At 34.8% G+C, this 20434-nt stretch overlaps 1 protein-coding gene across 2 annotated transcripts in view; it reads left to right on the top strand.

Moving 5' to 3' along the window:
- PRIM2 (DNA primase subunit 2) overlaps nucleotides 1-20434 on the top strand; it is an 88892-nt gene that overhangs the window by 44987 nt on the left and 23471 nt on the right. For both annotated transcript variants that reach the window (XM_051615321.1, XM_051615320.1), the window contains 3 exons: nucleotides 5756-5823; nucleotides 9856-9928; nucleotides 10998-11183. In XM_051615321.1, the coding sequence (XP_051471281.1) occupies nucleotides 5756-5823; nucleotides 9856-9928; nucleotides 10998-11183 (327 nt within the window). The remainder of the gene's footprint in view (nucleotides 1-5755; nucleotides 5824-9855; nucleotides 9929-10997; nucleotides 11184-20434) is intronic.

Here is a 20434-nt window from a genome sequence, read left to right as displayed (position 1 = left end):
GTTTTTCAGAGAATCACAGAATGGCTGAAGTTGGAAGGGACCTCTAGAGATCATCTGGTCCAACATCCCCAGTACAAGCAGTATCATCTATAGCTGGTTGCCCAGGACTGTCTGGGCAGGTTTTGAGTATCTCCAAGGATGGAGTCTCTACAGCCTCTCAGGGCAACCTGCACTAGTGCTTGGTCACCCTCACAGCAAAAGGATGTTTCATTGTGTTCAGATGGAACATCCTGTGTTTCAATTTGTGCCCATTGCCTCTGGTCCTGTCACAGGGCACCACTGAAAAGATCCTGGCTCCGTCTCCTTTGCACCTTTCATTCAAGTATTTATATGCATTGGCAAGATCCCCCCTTAGCCTTCTCCAGTCTTGAATGGTTCCACCTGCCTTAGCCTTTCCTCATATGAGAGATTCTCCAGTCCCTTAATCTTCATGGCCCTATGCTGGTCTCTCTCCAGGAAGTCTACCTCTTGTCCTTGGGAGCCCAGAAGTGGACTGAGTATTTAATTCCTAGTAGAAAAATCCTGTTAAGAAAATGAAATATCTTCTCTGAAGTTCTTTAATACAACTGATTTCTAATACCTGATTTTCACATGGTGGCTGATGTATTTTTTTTCCTGTAGTACCTTCTGAATTACATAAGACTTTAGTGATAAGGTTTGTGAAGATTAGTAGCCACACAACAACTTTTTAACTCAAGATTTTTATGATGGTCTACATAGTAGAAAAATAGTTAAAACCCCTATTTAGTAGTGATGATGAATATTGAAAATCAGATCTGAATCCAGTGGACTGGGTAGGTAAATAGATGCTTGTTTGTTATCTTTTTGACTACATATTGTCTTCATCGTTGGAGAAGTTTTGGTAGCATGGTTATGGTTGTTCTTAAAGCAGTTGTGACAGTGACTTTGAGGGTGCTTAATGAAGCAATAATGAATCTTTTATGCTTTCTAGCTCGTTGTTTCTTGTGTGGCATTGGCTACTAACTTCTACCAAAGTATGCAGAGCTTTTCTTAATTTCAGGGAAGAGGGGGAGAAATTTCAAAATCATAACATTAAAACCTTGGGGAAACATTTGCTGTCTGAGTGATCTCTCTTTCCAATAACAAACGCTCTATTGATGCAAGTTAATTAAAGCAGCCAAGGTATAGTTGCACTGAAGAACAGATTCCAAGTTGCCTTGGAGTACTGGAGTCGATATTTAGTCTGAGAACCTGGGAGAAAGATAGCAAAACTGAGAAGCTTTTGTTCATAAATAATGCCTGAAAAGAAACAAAAGATCTGCATGCAGCAAAGAGCAGTATTGAAGACATAAATAAATATTTGTATGTATCAGAATAGAGTAAATCATTTCGTTTTCCAGCTTACTGTGAAGATAAGTGTTCCAGTACAGTACTTAGTTTTAAAATTACTAGCTGTCTGAAACTAAATGCAAAGAAGACTGAGGACTAAATTAAAAGTTTAGAAAGGTATGGGTAGAAGGCAAGTCAGTGGTGAAACAGTTGATAAAGTCACTGAAGAACCATCACAATTATGAGAAGCAATATTATTTAACAAAACATTTGGATTTTGCTGACAAGGTAGCTTTCTGAGCTACCTATATACATAACCTACACACAATTAAAACCTGAAAGACACTATGCACTATTGTAAAAAGATGGAATTAATAATCTGTTTTTCAGGAAAAAAATATCTTATTAGCATCTTGGTAACTGTCAACTTTGTTAGAATGCAAAAAAGTACAATAGATGGGTTCATTTACATGTTTCACCCTAACATACAAATGAAAGGAATATATCCACAAGTAATGATGATTCAAAACCAGCAAAAGTTCACTTACCAGTTAAACAAGGTTTAATGATTGAGAAGTTTTTCTTTAAAGACTAAATAGCAGTCTTCAACCTGGATGTTATTTATGCCTCAATGTAAATATGGAAGCTAGACATTTCAAAGTGGAAAAAAGAAAGAAATTGCTTTCCAAAGAAAATGCCTCAGGAAAACATTAATTATTATTCTGACTGCATTTGACAAATGTGGAACTGAAATTAGTGGAGTTTGGTTTCTTCACAGTTCTTAAAGTTTTAGGCAAATATCTAGGACGTGCTAGCACAGACGTTCTAAACAACTGGTAATTTGTTTCTTCTGCTATGTAAGATCTGCCTTTCTTCAGCTTGACTTAACAGACTAAATGTAACTATACATTATATAGGTATAATATATATAATTTATGATGGATACCTTATAAAGCAATTTATGTATCACTTTTAAATTTCTAGGTATAGCATTTAAGCAACATTGATAATAACTGTCATGTTCTCACCTTTAGAGTCTAAAAAAAGAAAATGGCAGCGCTAAGACTATGGCTTGAATTTCCTTCCTTAAATAAGGCAGGAGTTAGGTCTCTCCTCTGATTTGCTTTCCTTAAGATATGGACCACTTTGCGTTCTGCTTTTTTTTTTTCCTGAATTGTATATTGTGGAGAGGGGTGTGTCAGAAAGAGAGCAATGGGAAGTTTTATTTCATGACAAAACCAAAACAAACAAAAACCCCACAATACCATTTTCAGTCTTTTATTGATGCTTACATCAACCACTAGAGAATCATGAGGGAAATTTTTTCCTGTCCTTTGGAAATGTCACTGAGTTGTTATATTTGTACTAAAAGCCCAGTAATGCCAATCTGTGTTCTTGATTCCCTTTCTCCCATACTTTTGGTGGTGCTGTATGAAAAGAATCTAAATGCTTTATGTAATAAGTTATATGGGCTTATTACAAAAAATGGAATTAACATGGAATAATAATAATTCCTTAACATGGAATAAATGTAATGCAGTTTTCTTTGTTTTTATTGAGCTTATTTCAGTGTAAATGCTGCTGAAACAACTTTTAATAGCTTAGAATGCCTTGGCAAAAAATTACTTATTAATTTTGTACAACACTGGAGATTTGTAACATGCTGTGAAAGGTTAAAATCCAACTTTTTTTCAAAAGGAAATTGATCAGTGCTAAAATGTCAGGTGCCTAGGTACAGCAGCATACCAGCATGCAAACGCTGTTCTCTTATTTCAGGTTCCTCAGCTGCATAACATTTGCATTGTGACATTTTCTTACAACATTAACAAGATAGCTGATGTTTCAAAATCAATCAGTTTTTGTTGGTATGAGGCAGTCTGCAACTTAGTTGGTTGTTTGAGGCTTATCTCTGAAATGTAATTTCATTGAATTCTTGAGTTCTGGTGGTATGTGAATCTCATGACTTCTTAGTGATGGCCGCAGAATTGCGCAGTTTTGAAGTCCACATAAGGTTATAATTCTGAATTATCTTAAAATAAAAAGAGTAAAATAAAGCAATCATAGAATCATAGAATTGTTAAGGTTGGAAGGGACCTTAAAGATCATCAGGTTTCAACCCACCACCTAATATTAAGAATTTCTCAGAAGTACAAAACTTTTCTAGGAATTTTATTTTAAATTTAATGTAAGGCAATTATTTTGGTGCCTAGTGCATTACAATGAAAGAGAAAAATAAGCCGACTTACTGGAGAGTTCATATGCTTTAGTACTACTTTTTAGGCAATTACGGGCTAAAATTCAGGTTTTGTTGAATATGAAATTGTTTTAAATTTATACAACTTGTACTCATCAGCAATACTAGTCAGAAGCCTTTCCTGACTAATAATTCCCCCATTTAGGATGTATTTTGGAATAAAAGATACATCAAACTGGTGTTCATCTCTGTAGACAATCAGATTACAGTGGGAAAAAAAAAACAAACCTGGGAGATTTATGTTTGAGATAATATGTCAATATATAGTAGAGTCTCCCTTTTTAAATAACAGCATGGGCTTGATTATATGCACTGAGAAATACTTGTAGTTGGACTCAATGTAAGGGGAACTGAAAGGCCTGTTATTTGCTGTAATCATGCTGGGTATGTGCATGGCTTGTGTTGTTCCTAAATACTATAAGTATATAAAGAGTACTTTTATATGTGTAGTGTATCTATAATAATATAGTGAAGGTTATGACCCAGTCCTTAAGTAAGCACAACTAAGATGTTTCTATAGCATTATTTTTAACCTGTTCTGAATCTTAAAATGGGGATTACGGGAGGAAAGCCTCCCAAATGTTTTCATAGAATCTCCTTGAAGTTGTTTTTTCTTTTGATAAAGCAGATACTCCAGAAGCTTAGCTAATCTAGGTAGACTAGAGATAAGGAGAAAAATCCTGAATTAAGTAAACCACTTTCACAGAAAATATTTTGCTTTCATCTCTCATGTTTTGGATATATTCAGAGGGATGGGGCAATGAGAGGTGAGCTGGGGGTAGAGGTGGGGAAAGCTGGGATCTGTATTTCTAAATCTCAGGTATGTCATGGCTACTGTGCTGTCAAAAAAAAAAAGTAAGTCTGGTTTAAGTTATATGGACACTGATACTCTGTGAAGTGGTTACATCTGGAAAACAAGTTAAAACGCTGCAGGCCAAACACATATTTGAATAAAGCTTGTCTAGTATTGAAGAGTTAGTTGGAAAAAATGTAGTGCCTAGTAATGTTGAATAGGTATCTCTTAAATGTAGTCTCTCTTTCAAAAAATTCAAGAGATAGGAATAGGTTAAGTAGCGTTGAGTCACCAGCTTAAAACATAGTTTTGTTTAATTCCACAGAAGATAATTTCTAATTCCATACTTAGGTTTTGTTACTGCTTCAGATACTATTAGAGCATTATATTTTACTCATATCTTTGTTTCCATTTATCTTTTATTTTATCTCCCTTTTGCACTTCACTACTGTGCAGGCTCGTACTCAGCTGTGTTATGCATTTAATGGGAACAAATAGACCACAGTCAGAAGTGTAAAAAGGAAGACTGCTTCTAGTAGATGTACAGCATGATGATTGTTAATCATCATCTAAGAATTTATTGGTTTGTGGAGCAAAGCAGTTAATATCACCTCTGTTTTTTTGCTGGAGTTAGTTTGTTAGATAAATAGATTTTAAATTCCTGAAAACAGGCTTGCTATTAGTCTTCGATGAAGATTAATTGTTCATATCAGGCCCTTTAACCGCAGGTTTGAAGAATTTAAGGAAAAGCTGTGGTTTGCATGTTACCGCAAGTGATAGGAGTTTCCCCTTCCTCTGTCTTCCCAGGTCAGATCCTGCTTTAGTTCAAATCTAAGCGAAGTTTGTTTCTGATTGATTGCAGAAACATTCCTGCAAAAAAACACTGTAAAATGTCCAGCAAGGATGCAGTGTTAGCAGCTTTCCCTGTTAAAATTAGTGTAACCTTAATGTGACTTTACAGAAACATGGTGACATAATGTCACTTTGAGAAGGCTTCTGTGAAGTCTGTATCCACAGAACCATGTCGGTCGTATTTTTTACCTAATGAAATAATTTTCTACTTATTTGTTATTACTGATTAAGCTATGGTATAATTGATATTGTCTACATGGAGTTGTCAAATTTAAGTTAACATCAAGATTTCCACTTAATTTGTTTCTCAGATCTCTTACTTAATTCAGATAACATTGTAATTTAAGATTTTTTTTTCACTGTTTGACTTTGTTATATTGTAAATCTTTCTGCTAATTTCAGGTTCAGTAAGGTCATGATTATTTATTTTTAATAGGGGGAAGTACATCTTACCCAATGTTGTGTAAAGTTGCAGCAACGCAGAGTGAATTGTTACGTCATTCCTGCTTTGTGCTATCAATACTTTTAAGTTATTTTTTTGTAATTGAACTTCTGTTCTCTTCTAGTTAACAGCACGATCGCTGCCTTCCATACAGTCTGACGAGCGACTACAGCCTCTGCTAAATCATCTCAGGTAGCATAAACTGAAAGCATGAGTGTATTCTTTCATACAGATTAAAATAATTGAATTAGTAGAAAGTTTTACCTAGATTTTTTTTCTCAGATGCCTCACCTGTGTGTTTGGCTTCAACTGGAAAAAAACCTTGAAACTGTCCTTTCAACTTAAAAAAAGCTTTTAAAATGAAGTGAAACATAATTTACAGAGCTGGTGTTGCTTCTTAGTAACAAGAAAATATTTGTGGCTTTTATAAAATTTTATTATAGCAAGTAATATCTCTAAGGGTAGAATTTTACCTAAATATTAAATATCAGTAATTAAAGCTGTGTTTTTGAACACATGCAGCTTTGCATTAAGATCACTGAAATTATGTTGGATGAATCAGAAGTGGAAGTGGTGAGGCTTCATCATGACAGCAGTGCACCAGAAATAGCATGCAGATCTAGTTAGCATGCTCTTTATTTCCTGTGGTGCTCTGCTGCTTGAAGTATCTGTACCCCAAATCTGACATTTTATTTTGATATAAAAATAAATTATTGTAACTTTTGTTACATAGGAACAGTTCATGTTTTACCATTTTTACTGCAAATCAGAGTATGAAAAGTTGTGTATCTGCTTATTTACATATGATTGTTCAAGAGCAATGAATGGAATAAATATTGCAGTGTAACTGTTAACAAAACTGATATGAGGATACTTCTTAATGTCAATAAACTTCCATGTTTTTATTACTATACATCTTACTGGGATTTTAAAAAATATGCCTTAGTGGCATACCTGTCTCCATTTGAAGCTAAAGAGCAATTAGGTTAGCTTTTTATATATCGTGCTCTCTAGGAGTAATTACTGAGAAATTTGAAATTTGATACACGCTGTGCATCTACATAAGTGAAACAGCCTTCAGTATCACAGCAATCACAGTCCTCTCTGCTCTTTTTCAAAAAATATGGGAAAAGGAAGGGTTGCAAAAAAAAGCTAGTTTAACATGAGCTACTTCAAGAGGAATAGTGTACCCTACATTCATGGAAAAAAGTGGTTTTTGCACATGCTTATGTTAACTTGGGTATGTGTGTTGAACAATCGACAACAAATTTGCTTTTGCAAAAATGGAGGGGCTGTTTCCCATATATATTGTCACCAGTTGAAAAAATTGCTTCAATGTTACCTTTTTGGAAGTTCCTTTAAAATAGACAAAGGGCATCAAACCTTACAACTTGAAAAACAAGCTCTGGCAGTGAACAGACATTTGACCAAAATTATGCTCTGTTATTTATTTCTGTGAATCTGTGATTCATTTTTGCTTCATCTTGCTCATGAGAAAGGAGAATATTAGTTGTAGACATTCCTCTACCTTCGTTGCATGAATTCTTACAGCAATATTTTATTAAAGGTATATGTCAATAGAGCTTTATCAGGGGAGCAAAAGCTTAGATAGAAATGTGTGAAAAGAGCATACATTTGAAGGTTACAGAGCATTGTTTGGTTGTTAACGCCCCGCACATTTTTGGCAGCTGTTCATATCGGCTTGTGACTTAAATTAGCTAGTTCTCAGAAGGGTAATTTTACTGTCCATTATGTCTGCATAGATATATTAATCCATGCCCATTTCATTAAATGAACACAATGTGTATTTTGTAATTGGACTATTCTGGTCTAAATATGTATTTTACCTGTGACTTTCGTCCTTTTTTTGGCCCATGCTTGTTCATTGTTGCTTTCTAATATTAATTGTACTAGACCAAAAAAAGAACATTTTAACTTAAAATATTTGATGCAAGATTGTGCTTAGAGATTTCTCATGCTCACAGTAGGCTACGAGGAGATTTAAATTGCTAAGATTTCATCAGTTTAATAGAAATGGAAATTTTTTTCTAAATGCATGAGGAGAACACTTCTGCAACTCCTGCTTTCAAATGAGTTTATATGGGGTTTGTGATGAAATTCCAGGGTCCTAGCACTCTACTGTTTAAAATGTTCAGCAGGAATTATTTCAAAGATAGACAAAAACTGTTGTATGTGTCCCATCAAAATACTACGGGATTGTGCCTGTACATTAATTATAAGGAGAAGCTGAGCTGACTTTGTTTACTCTGGAGAAGAGGAGGCTTAGGGTTGATCAGATAGCAGCCTGCAACTGTTTGAAGGACAAACTTCACAACATTGGAATTTTTGCTGGCGCCAGAGGATGTAACAAATGACAGTGGTCACATACAGCAGCTTGGGAGGTTTAGATCAAACATTAGGGAAAAAAAAAGACCTGTCACCTAAAATTGCGAACTCAAAAGCTTTAGTCCTTGAGCTCCTTGGGACAAGAATCCAACAGCATAGCTGCCAAAGGCCACATAGGATGCAAGCAGATGATCTAAACTGGTTATTTTAGAGCAGCTTAAGAAGTTACCAGCCAGGATGTGATTAGTGACTGAATGGTCATTTTTCTAATTCATTTGTTAAAAAAAAAATAATGAAGTTGCCTCAGCAACAGCTATTTTCTGTTGTTACATGCTTTGATTGTAACGCTTTTGGACTTTGATTTTTGTTTGGTTTGTAGTTCGCCTAAGTAGAGTGATGTAGATCTGGTTCTACAAGGAAAATTAGGTACTTCTTTAGTAGAATCAGTAGTAATAGACACACAGGTCAAACACTTTTAATTATTTAACCATTGTGTAATGAAAAAATACCTACTAAGCCTGCCTAGTGCTTCAGTGTGTACCAGAAATAAGACTAAAGAATGAATGAATACATGTATAATTAAACAAATGATTTGTAATATAGTAAAATCACCTCTTAGCTATATGTTTTGCACACTTTACAGTATTGAAATGTCTCAAAATAATCTGTAGCACGCAGTACAATCATTTAGCTAAATCCTTTTTTTTTTTTTCTGGATTTAACCTTTATATGCCTTTGAAAGATTTAAAAAATTATCTTTGTATGTTAGTTGCAAAATCCCTTTTGCACAGAGAAATTTTTTCTTACCCAGATTTTGAAATCGGATTTTTGGACAAATATGCTGCATCCAAAGCCCCTGTTTTGGTTTATTGCCTCCTGTAATGTCAGCTCTTAAGTTTGGTTGTGCTGACAGGAACACTATGAAGTACAAGAAGGGGAAATAACAAGATCTGCATGTGGAGAGGAATAACCCCATGTACCACTACAGGCTGAGGGCTGAATGGCTGTGAAACAGGGTTGCAGAAGAGGACTCTGAGGTCTTGGTGGTCAATAAGCTGACTGTGAGGCACCACTGTAGCCTTGAAGCAAAGAAAGCTAACAGTATCTTGGGTGGCAGTAGGAAGTATTCCCAGCAAGTTGAGGGAGGTGATCCTCTCTTCCCAGCACTAATGAGGGCACACCTGGAAGTCTGTGTCCAATTCTAGCTCCCCAGTAAATATGAGGGGAGGATGGGAGAGCTGAGGTTGTTCAGCACAGCAGAGATAAATTTCAGGAGGGGGTGCATGTGTGTGAATCTTACCAGTGCATATAAAAAGGTGTCTGATAAGGGGGAGTAAAGAAGACGGTGTAAAACTTTTCTCGGTATCCAGTGATAGGCCAGGTGATGGGCACAAACTAATACACAGGCAGGACCGCTTAAACATAACAAAACACTTTTTTACTGCTAGGAAGATCAAACACTTGAACATATTGCTCAGAAGGTGATGGAGTCTCTGTCCTTGGAGATGCTCAAAACCTGACTTGATGAGATGCTAAGGTAACCTGCTGTAGTTAACTCTTTTTTGAGCAGGGTGTTGGACTAGATGATTTCGTAAGTCTCTCACAACCCCAACGGTAGTGTGATCCTGTGATCTGAGTTCTGAATGACCCCTCACCACTCTTTTCAGATAAAGGGAGGGAGAGTTTCTTTACCATGTAGAGTCTAATGTTGGTTTTATAAATCTTAATTACTTACGTAAATGTCAAATACTGTTTTCTTGATTTTGCCTGATAGAAAATATTTGCAGCCCTTAATTGGTAAAATAGTTTCTTTCCAAGTTTTCAAACATTTTTTTGAACAGTGTTAAATGATGCTATGTTGTTTGCTTTGTCTTTCAGCCATTCATATGTTGGCCCAGATTACAGCGTGCAAAAGAACACTGGAAAAATTTCTCTAGAACAGATAGATTCTGTAAGTCCTCTGTGTTTATTGAGTTCTATTGTATATTGATACGTAGTTTTTCAATTAAAGTACTCTTGTGTACAGATAATATACAAAGCTTGTATCTTTTTTTTAATTCATATTTGCTTTGTAGATCTTACAAACTACTTGACTGAAGCCGTGATAAAGTTTAAAATGAAGCAGGATTAAGTGAAAATGCTATGAATCATGATTTAGACTGGAGCATAAATTAATTTCTTCATTGTGGCTTAATTTTGTGTACTTTCTTAAATACCCTACATAGTTATAAACAGAGTTTAACAAAATTTTCTTATTTAATAGTTTTGCGACCTGTGACTTTAGTTTATGATTATTGCATTGCAGTATCAGTCTTTTCAGTGCTCTTTTTTGGATTTTAGACTTAAAGAAGGGTTTTACGAAACAAGAAAGTGAAAAAAATTAATTGTAAAACCACATAAATGGTGCAGAGAAAATTAAAAACATGTTACAACTTTTTTATGTGACGTTTATAAATAGTTTGTTTTCAGTGTCCATCTTAACCATGACAGTGTTCCTTTGCTGGAGAGTTCCATGGCATGACTCATAAGTCAAAAATAAAAATGCAAAGCCCAAGTAAAACTGAATGTTACATTTTTTTTATCTTTGAGATCTTGCTTTATAAGAAATAGTATTCTTTGGGGAAAAAAAACAAACCTGAAGATCAGTTGCAATGGATTTCTTACTTACAGGTTTTCAAAGTGGTTTTAAAAAAACACATCTCCTCTCCCAATCCTCCAAACTAAAAGGTCATTTTGCTATTCCAGAAGCTAAAGTAAGGAAGAAGCAAGAAACATTGTAATGTTTCACTGTAATGTTTCTTTGTTTCTAATGTAAACATTGTTACTTCATAGCTGATGCTACCACCTGTATTACTTTGGGTTTTGTTCTTGAGATGGTTATTGGGTTTGATGGCTTACACTTGTGTTACCAGCAGTCCCAAGGCTTTCTGCACATGCATATCTTTTCTTTCAGCCATTGGCATTTTCAAGTGGAGCAAATTAATAATAAGCATATATCCTACAATTTTTTCTCTTGACAGCTGTCTGTGAAATCATTCCCTCTTTGCATGCGCCAGTTGCACAAAGCCCTGCGTGATAACCATCATCTCCGGCACGGAGGCCGTATGCAGTATGGTCTGTTCTTAAAAGGCATTGGCTTGACTCTGGAACAGGCACTGGAATTTTGGAAGAAAGAATTCATCAGAGGAAAAGTGGATGCAGACAAGGTAACTCAGCAAATGAAAAATACTTGAACATGTGAATGTGAGGATGCAGTTAATGTGTACATTGTGCTTCATATTTGAATAGATGCTTGTTAAAGTAGATAATTGGACAAAACCCACAGTAATATCTTTTAAAGGTGAAGAGGTTTTTTTCTTTTTGCTTATGATTTTGCTAGTTTTGCTGTTCTTGAAGCACAGGGAAAAAGGCAAGCCGTAAAGAAGGTTTTTATACATGAGAACTAGACTAAGGTTAATTATTCATTACTGGTGCAATGTTCAATTTGCTGCATGTTGTTATCATTACAAAATTGTATGTTCACATTTGTCTTTCATGACTGCAACATTTACTCTAATTCTCAGTCCTAAGAACTCTTGGCACACAACTTCAGTTTTCAGCAGGAAGGAAGTTACCTTGAACACCTCAGCAGCACACTGGAGCACCTACCACCAGGCTAAGCATAGGCACAAGGAAAATTTGCACCAAAGAGAGCTCTTCTTGTGCTCTGGAGCACTGATGTGGACAAATCTCAGGGCTTGGTGATAAAAACACTGTAGAAAAGTTTTTAAGAAACATTATTTTACCTTTAGAGAGGAATCTGTAAAGGATATTGTAAATTAAGTGCTAAACCATGTATTCAGCTCTGAAACCAGTAGAGATGCTACTTTACTGGGGGAGGGAGGAATGCTCATGTACTGGTGTGTTCACAACAGAGACAAATGCAGAATGCAAAATAAAATTTTATTTTCTTTAGGCGCTGAAATAAAAATTACTCTGCAAATTGCTAGTCTGAGTGCCTAAATGGTAAATTATTGTTGTTGAAATGATAGGATCAACTGTCAAATGATGGTAGAGGTGTTACTTCTGACTGAATAATTATGCCAATTGGCTTCATAATATCTGTTTTGTTTTGTTTTTTAAAGTCTAGTTTGTTTTTTCTATGAAATTTAATTTTACTCTACACAGATATTAATTCCTGTAGATTCTTTCATGTCCCATTCTTCCATAAAAATAAATCTCCTCTCTCTCACCCTAAAGAAGAGGGAGGTAATTCCAGTATGCTTTTAAAATACTTGAAACAAGAAAATAATGAGATGATCAAGCCAAATTAAATAATTGCAGTACAATTTTACAATGCTCTGATAGTTGAAAATAAAACCCTATTAGAGTGGAGATCATTACTTGGCTGTCGCTGTTTTCAGATTTATTTGTATGAATAGTCTGTGAATGTGAAATTAGAGACTTGGAAAGATGACACAGTGTTTAGAACAAAATAAAAAATGAAAGCTAGATCAATTTCTTGAAAGCATTCTTCAGTTCTTTAGCTAATAGCTTGGAATCAAGGTTTGCATACAGATGGATGACTGTAAGGCAACCCATCCCTGTCGGCTTTCCTTTGCTACATGTATACTTGTGATATATTTTCCTTTTCTTAGCAGTATTTGGTGCACAGTGGTATGAAATGCTCTCTTCTAGTACTCTGATTATTTACCACTTTCTACAGAAGAGACAGTTGCTATTTGTGCACTTCTGTGTTGAGAAGAAGTTCCTTTGATATTGCAATTTGATAATTGCACTGATTCTTATTGTTGTTTCAAACGCTACTGAAGTATATCTGAAAATTGTGCAAGAGTTTGTAAGTTTTTTAAATAAATTTCCAAAACTTAAGTGTTACTGAATTTACAAAATTACCCTGATGACAGAACAGCTTTCTTGTCCTTTTGACTTCTTAGATAGAATAAGACATAGCTGTTTAGCCCCTGTGTTCAAGGACTCTTTCCTGGGGAATATGGTGGCATTCAGTCTAGTGAAGCCCCTTACTCTTTCTGACTTATCTTTTCAGATCATCTTCAGTTTCATATAGCTTACTGTTTTCTGTAGCAGTTGATCACAAGTGGTGATGAACAGATTGTTTTCTGTTTGTCAGAGGTTCCTGTCTGAGATGGGACTCTTCATCTTCAGCCCTTCCCACTAGTCAAAATTCTTGTGACAGACATTTTCCTGGTAGAAGGAGTAGGCAAGTTTACTCAGACTGAACTTTGCTCAGGTTCTGTGATTGGTAAAGGAGCAAACCCTTCAAAGCAAAGCTTTTGAGCTTCAGTTGGTTATTAATGTTTTTTATATGTTTCTTTCACACGTGATGATCATATATGAAACTCAGGAGAGACAACTTGCTAGCCGTATACTGCATCGATACACAAAGGAATACATCTCCTACTCTATTAAGAAATGATGAAACTTTGTGATGAAGATGCATCCCAACAAGATAGTTCCAGTGATTTGATTTTCCTGGCTCTTCCATTTCTTTTCCAGTTGATATTAGGAGGTATTTGAATCTGGATTCAGGAGTGAGGCTTTACCTTGATTGGAAACAGCTGGTGGTGAATGCTTCTACCAGGGCCAACCAGAAATGCCATGAGGGCGTTTGGACGGAAGACCTCCTGAGGTCCTTTCTAGCTTGAATTATCCCATGGTTATGCATACAAGGTCTGAATATGGGTAGAAGTACGTTTTTGTGAAGGCCAGTCACTAGAGGGAGACAAGATCTTAAGAAATAAACAAATACAATATATAGATGGAAATTAGAAGGACTTCTGCTATAATACTTTATAGGTCTATACAATTATATTAAAAAAAAAAAGTCCCATATATTTAAATGAAAATAGAAATAGACACTTGATAATTTGCAGGGTAGTGCTTTTAAGCATGCTCAAGTAGTGCAATTTATAATGCATGAATGATGTGGGGGTTCTTTAAAGCAACCTCCACCTCTGTAAGTGCTCAGGAGTATTTTCTTTATCAGTCAGTTGGCTACATTTGGTTTTAGTATTTTACATTCTCATTTATTTCAGATTTGTGGATTGGTTTGCAGCTAGATTCTTTTTTTACTTGTCCTCCCTATTGTGTAGTGTTGTCTGCTATTTTTGGAACATACTTTTATTCATAAATCAGAACATTTTTAATAACAGTTTTCTAAATTAATGTCATTTGCTACACTTATTCTTGATTTATTTATACTTTACAAATCTGCAGCCTAGAGTGACATGTTGAACAGTGAGCCACAATATTTAACATCTAAGAAATGAAGATACAAATATAGGTAAAATTTCTCTATATGTTAAAATCTGGTCTTTTTAAAATTGTACATCAGTAGTGCTCTAATGCAAATAGATGGCCAGGGTTGAATTCTCCTGACATGTATAAAGGCTACTATAGAACTTTGAGAATGTTTGCTCTCTTACAGGATATAAAAAGGTAATAAAACTGCAGCATATATTACCTGTAAAATCTTATCCCCCTGAATTCTGTGGAAGTTCAAGAGTGTGTGATGATAACAAAGCATTAATATAATTAAGCATATTGCCCTTCTTTCATTGGTTATCAGGAGACTAGATAGTAAAGTTCTTGGTTAAACTGTATTTTTCTGTTAGACATCATAAAATGAAATAAATTTTTTTCCTTCTACCACTGACTAAAAATTAGCTTCAGTAGGACCACTCACTATCTGTGGTTCTCTTTCATTATTTGGAAATTATCATTTCATGCTCTAGTTGTAGTGAGATAGGACAAGTGAACATAAAAGATTTAGAGTGAATAATTTTTATTCTGTATTGGCAAAATGACATTCTATTCATAACATTATTATGCATTGAATGGCTGTGCTTACCTAGTATGACTGAGCATAAAGAAAGTAAAAATACTTTTATGATTTGTTTCCAAATGTTTTTCTTTGTATTGTACAAAGTTAGCTCTTTAAATTGCTTTAATAGCAGCCTAAAAGCTATTTTATTGTCAGAAGAAACATGAAAATGCATTTTCATTTACATGAGTCATTTTGATTCACAAACTTACTATTGAATTTACATTAAACCTTTTCTTTACATGCGTGTGTTTTTTTTAGTGTAGTGTGTGATGGTGTTCCTCTGAACAGCCACGTCTACAAGTATTTGTTCAAAACTTACGGGATGCAACCAGGATGCTGGGGTTTACAAGCTGGACAGCCTTTATACTGTGGTACACTCAACACTGAGTTAAAAATGTTCATACTCTGAACTCATGTTAGTCATGTTTGTCTCCAGCAATCAGCTTTATAGCAGTGAATGAGTCACCAGGAGTTCTACTCCTATCATATAGCTTCCTTAATGTGGGTTTTTTTGCACATAGATTGAAGTCTAGCGGTTAACAGGTACATTGTTCAAATGGGACATAACTGTTTTTGAAGGCGATATTCATGGGAAGAGAGATGGCTGCTGAAATTGATTAGCTGGTGTGATCTTGGCAGAAGAGGATAGTCTGGAGTTAATTTCATATTTTAATGAACAATATGCAAAAGAGGTGTTCTGAGTGATTTTGGTTTATCATCAAAATTTATACCACTAGGCATGAGAATTAAAAGCATGACTTGAAGCTGTAAATTTGTGGCTGCATCTGAGTCAAACTGTTAGTACAGCTTTCCTCTTGGTTGTAGCTGGAAAAAGATTTTGTTTTCTTTCCTGTGACTGTGGTAATTTGCTAATAAGATGCAGTGAGGAGTTGTACTTAAATAACTTAAAATCCTGAGGACTTTAGTTGTGGACATCTATTATTCTTCCTTGTTTGATTCCATATGAATGGTTAGAGCCGAGCCTGAAAACCAGGACCTGATTGCAAAACCTCTGTGGGTCTGGCCAAGGAGTTTAGTCCAAGTAATCATAATATCCTTGTTTAGCTGAATGGAAATAAGCTTCAATTGCGATTAAAATTGGAGTATTTTTGTCAATAAATGTATTACAGTATGTATGTAGGTTAAGTCTATGCAAGATGCTTGCTATCATATATTGTAATTTTTGTGTAAAGTTATGTTTTATGGATGGGAATTTGTCCTTTGTGTCCTTCATGTCCTGTGTGCTTGCATTCATACTGACTAACATTCTGTTCCGTTCTCTTGTGGAGCACTGATCTGCAAGGTTTCATTTCTTCAATTTGTTTTGTATACCTATTCACCAAAGCAGTGGGAAACAGATCTGTAATGATCAAAGCAGCAGGAAACAGATCTGTAATGGATTTCGGAAGTGAGAGAACTGAGCAAAGCTTGCTCACTGGGGTTACATTTGGTTATATTCCAGGAAGTATAGCACTTTGGGACATGGTTTAGTGGTGGTCTTGGCAGTGTTAGGTTTTACAGTTAGACTTGATAATCTTAAACATCTTTGCAAACCTAAAAGATTCTATGATCAAAAGAGAATAACTTCTTGCAGAGTCGTGTTAAATTCTGCCAAGTCACAGGAAGGATTTCAGAAGAGATTAGTCACTGACTATATCAAATATATTGAATATTAGCAATACCTCTAAACATAAAACTACTGGCCCATGGCTGAAGGGAAGTCACTGTAGGTATTCTTTTTAGTGTTGAGAACACAGTCATTCAGGAAAGACTGCAGAAAATTAGCTCGTCTATATAGAGCTAGAGATAGCTGTTTGCTTCCTGTTTTAATTAAGCATTGTGAGATCAAATTGAAATAGTTTAAAGTTGTTTGCATTAGATGGTGATTTTTATTAGGACTTAAATAGTAGTATGGAATTGCTGACATTAAAATAATGTACCGTGTTGTATTTATGGACATTACTGCACAACATGGTTAATATTAAATGTATTGCAAAGCAGTTCATACTATTTCTACTTACCTGACAGACAGAAAATCCTGACTTTGCTGTAGAGGGATTTACCAGTAACATTACATTGTTCACAGTACTCACACAAATGTGTTCAGGTTTGTAGGCCTTTCTGTTCTGACCTCTTTATTAAGCTAAAATTACGGATGTGTTCTGTGGCTGTTTCTCTTATAGTCCATTTTACTTTTTTTCCAAATTAGGCAAGTAAATGAGGCATATCCTAGCTCCAGCTGACATATAAGGATTAATATGATGAGGAATCATATGTGAATGTAAGATTAGATGTTCTTCGCGATACGTGGTAGAAATGTCCTGCAATTTACTTGAGCAAAATAAGATTAAAGTAGTATTTTTTCACCATTTCTGCCCATAAACAATGTACTTAATCATCATGGAGAAGGTACTGTTAACTTACAACTTGATATCAATATAAGTAAATTAATATAGTATCGTGTGTCTGTGTATATATAGTGCACACATGATTTAATTGTATTCAGGAGTGTTAAAAATTGAAGTAAGAATAGTAATACATGGTAAGTGATGCATAATGTTGTGCTATTTAATTCAGCTAGTTAACTTCAGTGGTATTTAAATTTACAGCTCGAATAGTCACTGGTAAAGGGATGCCCCCTCTCCGGCCCCCAAATTAATGATGCTTTTTAGTATCAATAAATTGATTTATTGGCATTTCCAAAATTAACCATGTTTTTTTCCTCCCAGTGGTAGATGATGTATCAGTTCCCTGTACATTTTGGAACAGGCAACTTCACTTGGTACTGTTTTCTTGTTTTTGTTTGTTTTGTTTTTTGGTTTTTTTTTTCTTGATTTTGTTTTGCCTGCCACATCTGAAGTTCTGAGCACTAGAAGAAATTAAATCAAACAAGAAGTGTAGTTTTTTACCCTTTCACTTCTTAGGATATATTTTCCTTTAAAAAAATATTGCCTGACCTTTTAAATCCGAGGTCCTTACTGCTTTATCACTACAGTTAAGGATGCAAAAGAGAAGGTGTCTTTGCCACATAATGATGCAGATTTAAGAGAGTGATGTAGTTTTAATTATGCCCTGTAGCTAATGTAGATACATATTAAACTCAATCATGCTTTTCTGTATTTCCCTCTGAAACTTTCTTTTCTCAGGCCTGAAATTGCTAACCAGCATACAAGTGTATCTTACAGTTACTTAAGTTTACTAAATATTGATGAGAATCTGTTTCACTATTTGTCATTTTATATTTTTTTTTTCTCATAATACAGTATTTTTGTTACAAAAACTTCGGTTCTAAAAAACATTTGAATTCAAAAAAGCTAATTTTTATGCAATAGATTCAAAATCTTTAAGTAATCTTTTTGAAAAAATGGAGCTGCTGTAAAACATTATTTTTCACAATTTTTTTTTCATGGTTGTTATTCAAATAGACCACAACTGATGATGACGTACTAGAAAACATAAAATAATTTCAGACTCTGATATACTTGGAAGTTATTGTGTGGGCACAAAAATATTATAGGAATCACAGTAATAAGAGGTATGATAAATAAGTTTATTCCTTTACTCCAAACACAATCCCTTTTTCTGTTGCTACCAGATTTCTCAGTTATGTTCTGTTAAAATTGGAATTCTGCAGTCTTTGTTTTGGAGCCAAGGTTACCATGGTGTTTTCCTGTGATTATTCACTTTAAAGTGCTTTCATTTGTTTAATGTGTTAAAAATGTATCTGTCTTTACTTTGATTTTCAATTTTAATCAACTGACTTACATTATAAGGGAAAATTTTTAATGGTCTTTTAGCCTGTGGTATGTCTTGGGGACAGAGAAGAGCTCTAGCTACATTATCTCTCTTCCAGGACATTAATTACAGTGCTGACATAATTTTAGTGATGTTTTTTTAAATGTACGAGCTACCATGAAAAGAAACAAGGATCAGTTTCCATAGTTGTTACATAGTAGGCACTGAAATTTGCATTTAGTAATCTAGCGTATGATGAGCAGGTTAGTGATAAGGTTCTTGCACTGACAGGAGGGAAAGCAATAAATACCTTTCCTGTACTAAAACTAATTTGGATCAGAATGTGCTCTCTTTAGACTTTTTATTCTCAGCAGCACATGTTGTCTTTCCATTCTGTAGTATCTTTTTAGAATTGTGTATAAAAAGAATGGATGTTAAAGCCAGACCTTTAATTTTCTAAGATGCCTTTTGTAGTCTCGAACCACTTGTCAGCCTTGCACTTAATTATTGCTGTGGAAAGGGTGTGTACTTGTCAGAAGAGGTTTCTGTTTTATTAGCTGTCACAGCAGCAGCCAGCCAGCCAGTCAGTCCCTGACATATTAAGAAAAGTAACGGATGGATTTGCCTATTTGGTTGTCAAATTCCTAAGTTCAGCACTGGTGCAGTATCTGAGTGTCACCAAGTATGGTCTTTAGTAGGCTCAGTCAAATACCTTCTTAACCCTACAGCTCTTTCTTTGTAGCCGTCTGCTGAAAAATACCTGCTGTTTGTTGCCTTACACACCACCAGTAATGTATTTAAAATCTTCAGCTATTTCCCCAAGTTCTGACACAGGGGTTAACTGTTTTTGAGATGCAAATCTATTAATCTGTATATTTTTATTACCTTTCAGGACAGATTGAATAACATAGCAGATCTCTTCCAGTTGTGTTCCTGAGCTTTTTGAACAGAACAGTTTTGATATAACAGTTTATTAATCTTGATGTAATTGTTTGAAAGAATATTTTAAAATTATTTTATTAAATGTTCAGGTTTCTTGCAATCATATAAACTGACTACCAAAACAAAATCCAGAATCCTGTCTAACTTGCCTTCTTTTTTGATAATGTTCATGTAGTTGTAACATCATATAGCTGTCATATTCCATCTGTCTATATTCAGCCAATAAATTGTGGCTCTATTTCATAATCAGTCATCCATAAAAGCAGTATATTGTATCAAATGTGCACTCTGCTGTTATATCACATAGGCACAATATAAATAAAAATGTATTTTTACTCTCAGAATTGATTTAATGTTTTGCTGCATGTCTTTGAAATCCATTGAATCTCATGAATAAAGACAGGACAGATCTTTTATACATTATTTGTACCATGTGTAATTTATGCTTCAGAAATTTAATATTTTGATTTAGGAAAGTTAAATTACTATGATAAAGTATTTCAGCATTATATAGGTTACTGCTTCTTGAAAGAAGGTTACATTCTGATTTTATATTGAAATATACAATGCTGTTTAGCTGTGAAACTGAATTCTGCATCATGTGATGTGCTCTCAGCTTTTCCTGTTGCTGCTTAAATCCACTCGCACAAGGAGAAAAACAAAATGTCCCTCAAATACCTTTTTCTTTTCTGAGTTGTTTTCCCCCTCCCCTTTTTTTTTCCTTTTTTTTCATTTTCCCCTTGCTGTACAAGGGGGAGCAGAAGCTACTGGTTTTTATGGCAAGTTGTATTGTTTAAATTCCTTTTTTCCCCCCTCTTTTTTCAGTTCATATAGTTGATGGAATGGAGTTTGAGGTATGAGAACTGAGGCAATGCTAGTGAAGCTCTGAAGATTATTATTTAAAATGGTTGACAAACATCAAATCTCCATGTAGGA

This window comes from Apus apus, chromosome 3 (genome assembly GCF_020740795.1).
Source record: "Apus apus isolate bApuApu2 chromosome 3, bApuApu2.pri.cur, whole genome shotgun sequence".
Lineage (NCBI taxonomy): Eukaryota > Metazoa > Chordata > Aves > Apodiformes > Apodidae > Apus > Apus apus.
Note: the sequence above shows the minus strand (reverse complement) of the source record. Positions and strands in the feature narration are given on the sequence as shown.